This window comes from Phaseolus vulgaris, chromosome 7 (assembly GCF_000499845.2).
Source record: "Phaseolus vulgaris cultivar G19833 chromosome 7, P. vulgaris v2.0, whole genome shotgun sequence".
Taxonomy (NCBI): domain Eukaryota; kingdom Viridiplantae; phylum Streptophyta; class Magnoliopsida; order Fabales; family Fabaceae; genus Phaseolus; species Phaseolus vulgaris.
Window position 1 is genome coordinate 29,098,748 of NC_023753.2, and position 10,009 is coordinate 29,108,756.

General features: G+C 33.9%; 1 protein-coding gene across 1 annotated transcript; it reads right to left on the reverse strand.

The window, feature by feature from the left end:
- Positions 1–2,151: 2,151 nt before the first annotated feature.
- Positions 2,152–7,094, reverse strand: LOC137829737 (type I inositol polyphosphate 5-phosphatase 4-like). The gene is made up of 13 exons (XM_068636624.1): positions 6,293–7,094; positions 6,104–6,191; positions 5,684–5,752; positions 5,479–5,566; positions 5,258–5,362; positions 4,549–5,167; positions 4,269–4,462; positions 4,020–4,128; positions 3,787–3,935; positions 3,400–3,700; positions 2,919–2,989; positions 2,723–2,825; positions 2,152–2,612 (listed from the first exon to the last, which is right to left on the reverse strand). The coding sequence occupies exons 1-10, from the start codon at positions 6,320–6,322 to the stop codon at positions 3,469–3,471; spliced, it is 1,683 nt and encodes a 560-aa protein (XP_068492725.1). The 5' UTR covers positions 6,323–7,094; the 3' UTR covers positions 2,152–2,612; positions 2,723–2,825; positions 2,919–2,989; positions 3,400–3,468.
- Positions 7,095–10,009: the final 2,915 nt, after the last annotated feature.

The window sequence follows — 10,009 nt, forward strand, 5'->3', positions numbered from 1 at the left end:
AATTAGAAAAGTATAAGAATATCAATATAATATATATATATATATATATAATATAATATAATATAAAAGCTATATACCCATGTAAAGATGGTGTGCTAAAATATATATACTCTTTATGAAGGATAAACAAACTCTTCCTTTAAGTTAGCCTTTTAAGATAGACAAATTATGTCCAATTCATTTCTAATATCCTACTCTTCTGCTTCTGCTTAGCATGCATATATTTTGAGAGAACAGGAGCTTTTAACAACTCTTAATATTAGAAAGAAAATCGAGTGCGACAACATCTAGTTTAATTCTGCACAATCTGGTTACATGTTTTATAATTTACCATATATATATATATATATTTATATCCACATGTTTTCTTAAATTTGAATTCAGATCCAAATCTGAGAATTCAGATCCTTAGATTTCAAATTTATTTTCGTGATTAAAGAATCTGAAGCATTAAAAGAAACAGATGTAGTGATCAAAACAGGAAAGACATAACCACATACAAATTAGTGTAGGAGAAGTAAAGTTGCAATTAAATTAAATATAAAATAAAATAAAATAACATTTGAAAATGAGGCAATTAAACGAAGATAAGAATGATGAGAGAGTGTTTTAGTAAGAAGTTTTTGGAAATAAGAGCCCCAGCAGGCACTACTTCTCTTTCCCTTTGGCATCCTTAGAGTATAGAGTCGCTATTTTTGTGTCCCTCAAAAGCATTTTCTTTGCTTAACCAAATACAAACATAACTGTGTCAACTGTCAACCCTTGTCCCCACTTTAAATTTCTGTCCCCTCCTCTCCTACCCCATTACTATTTCTTTTTTCTCTCTAATTCAGATATACTCAAATTCTTTCACTTTTAAAGATTTCAAAATTAATAAATGTTCTAAGATGTAAGATGAAGCATGTTATCTTTTTTCACTTTATTTCATGTATTTACACTCGCCAATCCCAGTTCTAAACTTTGTTGATATGCATTACTAAGTCTATTTCCTTAAGTCCAGAAATAGTTTTTACAAGGCATAGCCAATCCAATGGTGGTGGAGGGAGAGGAAACAGAGTAGCATGAATGAACAGCATAGTTAAATGAAATAAACAGTAAACATTTTTGAAAGCAGGAAGCACGCACGTCTTATCTGGAGTGTGGTTAATAATGTGATGGCTAAAAAAAGTGGGAACATGATAGGAAAAAACGACTCAGAGAATCTCATCAAATGGCCATTTTTTCATAACAATATACAAGAGCCAGACGGCACGTTGCCAGAATGTCTTCAGGTTTAAAGTTTTTTGTCTCCCCCAAGTAAAAAGAATTCTTGGTGTTTTGGTTTTTAACATTTTGATTATTGTTCGTAGGTCTTAGGAAATAAAAATGCTGTTTTAATGTACATCTCCTTATAAGTACCAGGTCCTAGTTGGAACCCTACGATTCTTGGAGAATAACCACGCGAAAGACAAGAATCCGTTTACGCCACGCTTCGATCTTGAGGATGGCACGTGGCATTGTTGGTGGAGTTGTGATTCACTCTCCGCAACAGAGCGTGGAGATTGGTGGAGAGATTTTTGAATGGCAAGTGGGATTGGCACAGAAAGCCTAGTTATTGTGTTGTTATTGTAACTAAAACCATTAAGCCTCCATTTTGTGTTAGCAAGTTTCTTAGTTGTTGCTTTCTCGTTACTTTTCCAAATTCCAAGTTTTCAACACTTTTTTTCGGTTTTTCGGTTCCATTTAGGTTGTAAAAAAAGTGAAAGTTAGAACCATAATGACCACAGTATCTTTGCAGTCTCTATCTGGACTGCATATGATATAATTGCCGATCCATCTTTGTCACATCAGCAATTTTTCATTTTTAATTCAAATATATGTAACTTTCATGCATAAAATAAAATAGTTTATAGGAAATAAAGACAAAAAAATTAACATTTATTTGAAATGGATGGGTTCCTCTAATACAGAGAAGTTGCATCCTGAATGGTGCACACAGATTTGACAACTTAAATGAGAGCCATAATTATAGGTCCGAAAATAAATACTGTGAAAGGGATCAACATAGGTGTATGAGCAAAGCACTTTGGCACGTCCTTTTCTTTCTATTGCATCGCTATAACAGTTATGTCATTCTTTATTAGAACTACTTTTCAAAATTCTCACATGAAATATTCTAAAACATGGCAATGCCAAAAGGGAGTGGGATTTGAAGATTTATTAAGCATGGGCCGAATTCACCCGATTCATTACACAGTAAACATTGACGGAAAAGGTGTTGACGTTGCCCGAAGAATCATTCCCGAATCAGAATGAAAGTAAAAGAAAAAAAAGGGTCATAATTTGGAATTGGGTACAAATAATTACTTACTGATAAAAGCCAATAAAGCAATCTATGTTGTGCGCATTTCTCTCTTTCCTTTTGGTTGCAACTTTCATCTTAATCACAAAAGAGAAAACACCACACCATGATGAAAACAAAGCCATGAAAAATTTACTCATTAGCTTTAATGGTTCTCGGTGAAATCATTAGCTGCCACGAAAAAAGAAGCTTCATATACGTCATAACTTGCACATATCTTTTCTAACACAAGCAATCAGTACCCTTCACAGCAGTAATTCTTTTTATGTTTCTGCAACACATCAAAGAATGATAAGAAGTTTTTATGGCTTATTTCTACTTTATGATACATTCACTTTTTGTTATTCCTCACTGAATTGTAACATGAGTAAACTAAATTACCTTATTAATAAGAATTCAGATGCTATTTGCATTTGAGCCAGGAAGTGATTAACTGCCAAAAATACTCGTTTTCTGTACAGTGAGCAAAATCAAAACTCTGCAGCTGCAACAAAGAGATAAGGAGGAGGTTTAGGGTAAAACAAAATAAATAATTACAGAGATGCTGGGAAAAGGAAGAAATGCAAAGGACAAGAACCTTAATTCGGGATGAGAGTAACAGAATGTTTACATCACGTTGGGGCTAGCATTCCCCAGAGCATTACCCACCTACAATACAATAGGGGGGGACCAAGCCAAGGATAAGAATGAGACATGCAAGAGATCTCAACCAAAAACTTAATTAGGAAGGAAGGCACAGTCTAATGCAATGCTGTCAAGAAATCTATGAACTAAATATTCCATGAGCGTATGCAAACTGAGCCAAAAATTCTGAAATGAATATAGCCAAGAACAGAAATCTTAGGTCCTAATTCCATGAATGGATCCAATTGCATAAACATGCTTTTAGGAAAATGTTTCGTAACTGAAGAGGATTAGATGAAGAAATTGCATCATGTCTTCACTGAATTTTTAAATTGTGAGAAGCATTACTTTGTGTGTGTTTTTTTTATCAGCAAGAAGCATTACTTTGTAACAAAGTAGAGTTTGATTGTTTTGTAAAAGGTGGGTGAAATTACCTTGTATTGTACACTTCGCTTCTTCAGTGTCCTCAATTGCGGGCTGAACGACATATTTTATGGCATTTTTTAATAGAAATTCAAATCAGCATATCTGTAACCATGTGAATGAGGCAACAACTCTTCTACTTCAATCCTTGAACTGGAGCAACTAGAGCATTTTTTTATTCGGTTACGGCTAACAGACTCAACTTCTGCCATAAACATGCTATAAACTGGCCTATGGTCTGAGAATCTTGATTCCCCACGAACATAAGATAATTGGCGGAGGCCTCTACCATACCACAAGATACGATCACACCTTCATGAACAAAAAATTGGATTACATTCCCGTAAACAATTATATAGTTATACTTATAAGGCTAATTTAGCAAAAAAGAAGAGCACCATGCTGGAGTTCTTCTCTTTTGTTTTGATTGCCTTTCATCGCCTGCATATCTATCTGAGTTGTTTGAATACTTGTATGTGGGAGGGAAATATATTTTCCCCTCATTCCATCCTTCAAAAACTCGACCTTGTCTCCGCTCTATATGTAGCTGAAAGAAGAAGCTATCAAATGGTTAGGATGACATAATTCAAGAAAAGTAGCAACACTTTGTAAAGGGTACAAAGTATCCAACCTGGTCATTCTCTAACAGATCCTTCCAATTATGCATCTCAACAAGAGCTTTTGCTGCACGGTAAGAAAGGGCTATCCGATAATTCAAATCTCCCAGCCAAATTATTCGACTACACCAATTAAACCACAAGTTTAGGTCTTGACAAGCAAAAAAGTTAAGACTTAGAACTGCATTTTATTTAGTGTAAAATGAAATCTACAAGCTTCAGATGCATAGTAAAGATTCAAAGAAAAAGGATGAAGGGCTTACTCATGTTCCAAAATTGTCTGTGGGGAACTCTCATCACCCATGCCATGAACTCGGGGAAACCTTGTCTTTCTGAGAATCTCCATTACATCTGAATTTCTCCTTAGCTCGTCACCCTCCTTTTGTCCAGAAGTCAAATGACTACAGACGAAGCAAAAGCTTGTTTTGTGCAAAGACATGCTAATTGATATTGAACCCTGGAAAACTCAAGGGAATGAGAATGCTGTCTCCATGTTCTGAATAAAGTCTTCTCGTAATAAAAATATATCAAAATGAAGCTTACCTTGTTTCCTAGATATCCCATTAACCCTCTGCCAACACAAGACACTTTCATGTTGTGAACATCGTCTCTTATATCACTTTTCACCCAAACTGTTAGAAATATCCCAACCATTTGCTTACTGGCAACCAAACAGTATCTCGAGTGCCCTGTCTGCCTATCTCTATCCTCCATAGAGAAAAAACCTTTATATGTCATTGGTGAGTATTGTGCTACAACTGGGGAGTCACCAGGGCCATTTTCATCGTCCGAAGAAGCCCATCTATAGTTGGGGTCGTAATCACTTGTTCTATGACCAGACATCATTCTGTCACAGACGCTGAGACGGCGATCAAGGTATGCTTGTGGTAGTGACACGTCATTGTCCATTCTCATACTATGACTGAAGGATTGGAACGACCGTCGATGAAAGAAAGAGGTTGCCTTCTGCCTCATTGATCCCTCAAAATCAGCATCTAACTCTACAATAGGATCAGGAAGTGGTGAAGTAGTGTGGCATTCACCACTTGTTCCAGGAAGACTGTTTAGGGTCTTCCTAATAAGAGCTAGCCACTTTCTGGCAGGGCCATTATCTTCCGTGCCCAAAACATTACCGGCATTGAGAGGTACAATTTCTTGAAACCTAAGTGCAAGAAAAGGCAAACGAGTTCATACTTGAACTGTACAAGGTGAAAGGAGAGAATACATTATACAAATACAATCAGAAATCTACCCAAGAACATAGATATCAGCAGGAGGAGAAGAGTGAAGCCAATCTTCCAGACTCAAATAACTTGGAGGAGATTTTCCAGCTACATTCCAAGTAGCAGCAAAGATTCTGTATGCAGGAGAAAAGAATAACTCAATAGAGTAACAATTATTCTGAATCTGACTACAATAAAATGGACATGGGACACCAAAATGAAGCACAACAATGAAAAATATGAAGCATACCTATAGTTATGCACATCTGTATCCTGAGCTGCATCAGAGTCAACTTTGCCCCGCCGCATTCTGTCTGAGTGCCTTCTCTTTGCTCTCTCTGCATTAAAATACAACTTATCACTCCGAGAGACATAGTAGGAGACAAGAAAAAAAGGAAAAACAAAAGTTTTCAGAAATTCTGGGTGGGGATTTAGGAATGGTATGGGCACTGAACCTGTTTTGCTTTTCTTGACAGTGCATTCCTCCCTCTGCGAACAGTTGCTGCTCCACTCTTCATTAACACCTGAAAAAGAAAAGTCATGAAGTAAATAAAGTCACACTCTTTCCACTTAAATTTTTATCAAACCACATAATGAATCAAACGCACAAACCTGAAAAAATTATAACAAAAGGTGGAAACCAGGGAAGGAGAAAAACCACAAGCTGCAGAGTGCAGATCTTGTCTTGATAGTTACAGACTCATTCAAACAAAAACAAAAAACCGGTACCCAAAGACAAACCAAGTTCCAGAAGAAGAAGGAGAATCGAAGTTGGTTTAATATTCAGAAAATTTGCAGGCAAGAGAAATCTGATTCAAGCAAAACCAACCATGGTCTTTAATTACATTAAAATCACGAGAAAATTGAGCACTCACCTGCGTAGAGGACGTCATCTGCGTGAAAGTCCTCGTTTTTGCTCTTAATATTGAACCACTTCTTGACCAACGTCTTGGGCCATGAAAGCTTTACAGAGCGAACAACAGAGAGTAAGCAATGGCGGAAACAGAATACAATGCAAAGGAATCTGAAGGAGAGGAGGGCCAGGTGGCATCATTTTTTCAAACCTTGCTTTTCTTCGAGTGCTCATCTCTCATTGTTGGGACAACTTCATAAAGCCTTCCGAGTTAACAACAGAAAACAATCTAATAATAACTTTTACTTGTTGAAGAGGAGGTAAAGTATAATAATAGTAATAGGACAAGATGAAAAGGGTCAGGACCCTAAGAACATGGGTTTCACTTTAATTTCTGGTTGAGTTTAAAATGGTTGAAAAAGACACAATAACAGGTTGGTTGATCAAAGTAGTGAGTTGGAAACTGGGAGTGGAACACAACAAAGTGGGGGGCACTCCTCTGTTTCTTAGGTAACGTTGAGGGAACAGAGAAAATCCCAGTTAGTGAGCATTGTAGGCAATGTGGTACAAGTGAAAACACTCACTCACATGGTCGTGTTTTTGGAGAGGATGAAAATCCAAGGAAAGAAAGAAGCACAGATGGGACAACCCCCTGATACGTTGTAAGAGCTATAAGAGATTATGAGGCACAAGAAAAAGAAGTGAATGTGGTAGTGCTAGTTTAGGTTGAGAGAAAGAGAGAGAGATTCTGTTTTGCAAAACCAAACCTCGTTATGGGTACAGAGCAAAGTATCGAATTTGAAAGGGAATAAAGTGAGGCAAGCCTCGTTCTCTCTCTCTCTCTCTTTCTCTCGAGGCCTTTTACCCCAAATCCAAGACCAGGTCTAGCTTGGGAAGTTGGAGACAGTAGAGAGAAGCAATGGTGATATTGGTAGTAACACAAAGACACACATTCTGTATCTAAAATAAACTAAAAATGTGCATTTTGAGTCTACTAAGTTAAAGTCGTAGGCAGGGTGAATAAAGAGTTAGGTTTGATCTTATTATGCCAAGCACCAGCAGTGAGTGGTACTAACAAGTAACAGTATCACATCACTTCTTACATTTGGTCTTCCAGCAGAGAAAAGCGGTTAGAGGGAGAAAAGTTAAAGGAGCTTTGTTTTCTGTTTAATTTCTCTAGTTTTGTTTATTGTTTCTTGGAATCATTTGCACAAATATTCCTTTTCACTGTCACTATGTCTATGCATTCATTCTCCAACTTCAAACTTCAAACCATCCTTTTCTATTCAATTTCCCATTTTGACAAATATATTTCCACTTTTACATCCATATCAGATCTTAACTTTGTTTTATCATTTCTTTTAGTGTAAAAAAGCCTACTGCAACTATCATTCACCTCCTCACCCACTGTAAAAAAGACCCACCTACTCTACCTCTTTAGGTAAAACATATTACATTATCTCAATCATATGCTATTTATATACCTTTATTAATACTATATTTTGTATCATTTTTTTTACAATATTAATACTGACTGTATTTTTTTATATCTTTTGATAATAGTACTTTATCTATACAAAAATTATCAACTTGAAATTGAGATCAATTATGAAAGAATTTAAGTTATTTTGAATTGTTTTCATTTTTTATTTCCAAAAGATAAATAGAACTTACAAGATTAAATCAAACAGGGACAAAATATATTCCCTACTAAGTTTGCAATTATTTAATAAAATTTAACCAATTAAAATCCTACTATCCTTTCTTCTCTCTGGCTAAAATATATTATAAGTCTAGGTACCTTTGCAAGGTTGGAATCTTGGTGAGAATGTTTGGTGATTGAAAGAAAACAGGAGAAGTACTTCTGATTTAAAAGCTCTTATTTACAACTTGGTTTTTGATATTGTACAACATACAAATCCATTCCTTTGATAAATTTATTACAATATTTTTATTAACTATTCTATATTGGTTGAAGAGCTCACTATCCATTTAGAGTATGAGCCAATCTGTTCACAGAGTTTGGGATTTCAAACACTTTCAATGCAGGAATACAAAAAAGTTCATGAAGATGAAATTGTATTAGTTCACATGCATTACTAGTTGTATTTCTTCACATCTTAACTCTATAAATGTGGGAGTCTTGACTTTCCAACTAAAGGGAGTTTTGTTGGGTTAGCTTTCATTTTTGTATGAATCTAAGTTCAGTTTTTTTTTATGTACTGATAAATTTGGTTGAGTGACCTTGAAAGAGCAGCCATTTCAACACATGTAGTAATCTTGCAACTGACTTTCAGCTGACAATTTCACATGTTATTAATGTTCGATCCAATAATACTGAAAATATCTTCACTCTACCACTTTTCTTCATAAAAGAAAAGTATACTTTTTTACATTTTTTTTTATGTACACTTGTTCACTCTAGAGAGATAATATTATTATATTAAATAGATTGAACCAACGAGTTAAACACTGACGTTTACATAATCTAATTGCAATCGATAGTTTATATGTATTTTAGGTTAGGTTTGATGTAATGTTTTTTAGAAGAACTATTTGAAATGGACTTAGATTTAACTCAATTTCATCCATAGTTAAAGTCTTTTATCCTTTATTTTGGATTAGAGTGAATGTATGATAATTTAAGAAAGTGAATTTTAAATAATTTAAAAGAAAAATATCTAAAACATGAGATTGTTTGGATTAATATATAAAAGGAAAATTTATGGAAAAAATTTATTGAAATTTGTGAGAGATGTGATAATTGTAAGAAAATTTTTAATTTTTTTAAAAATATTTAAAATATAAGTTTACAAATTTATTATTATCTTTATAAATATTTAAAAAATAAATATGAATTTTTTGTGCGTGTAAATTTTAATTCATTATATGACATAAAATATTAAATATTATTTTTCAAACTCAAATTCGTTAAGATAATATTACGTATGATGCATCTGAAATTTAAATTTGGTAACTACTTAAAAAAACTTGTCAAATAATTAAGAAAAAATTTGTATTCAACTAACACAATGAGATTATAAACTATGACATATATATAGGTATTTTTTTTTTTAAAATAATCAAAACTAATTAATAAAACAACTTAAGTATTTTTTTTTATTACTTTTAGTGGCCATAAAAGCAAAAGTCCTTGACTTCTTGAAACTGGGTTCAAGAATATGTTTGACAAAAATTGAAGTTCTTTAATATACTAGTCTTTTAGTAAACTATCCACACCTTCTCGATTTTAAAATTAAATACCTTTTAAAAACTTATCACAAGTTACACAAATTTGTTCCTTCAAAATGATTTTAAGGCAAAAGTATGAAAACATCGTTTGTCTCTCATAGTATGTTTACGTTGTTGGGGTACATCGATCACAACGAAGGAAATGTCTAAGGGTGAAAAAGAAGTTTTAAACCAAAAAAATCCAACATGCCTCTACAAAAAGTACTTAATTTCACAAAAACAAGGGTCTTGTATTAAGTACTTTTCATTTGCACATGGATTGTGTTGATGTAATGTATTATAAGTTTTGTGAGAGACGCGTTCTTCAATGAACAAGTGGTTCACATTTGGCACAAATATAGGATCTTGTTAGACCACACTTTAATGAAATAGTAGCATTTAAAGTGCTATCTTAATGGTCTAATCTCAGTAACATGGCACTTATGGGAGATTGTGTTTGCAATTTCTCTTAGCTTAAGATTCTCATTTTTCAATGATAATTGCTTTTACCAATCAATTATGCTCAAATTACCATGGTAATTTCTGGGAATTGTGACCAAATATTGCCATTTCGGTTTTATAATTAAATGTTTAAAAGCTTATTCAATATTAAAACGTTTAAAACCAACTTATCTATTCGAAATAACGTCTCAATTATAAGAAAAACTTACCATACAAGTGTGGTTTCAAATAAAAA

Coding starts and splice junctions, on each gene's coding strand:
- LOC137829737 (XM_068636624.1), bottom strand. CDS start 6,322: ATGAGAGATGAGCACTCGAAGAAAAGCAAG. Junction 6,192..6,292: donor AGCACTCGAAGAAAAGCAAG/GTTTGAAAAAAT, acceptor CGCTCTGTAAAG/CTTTCATGGCCCAAGACGTT. Junction 5,363..5,478: donor ACAGATGTGCATAACTATAG/GTATGCTTCATA, acceptor TCCTGCATACAG/AATCTTTGCTGCTACTTGGA.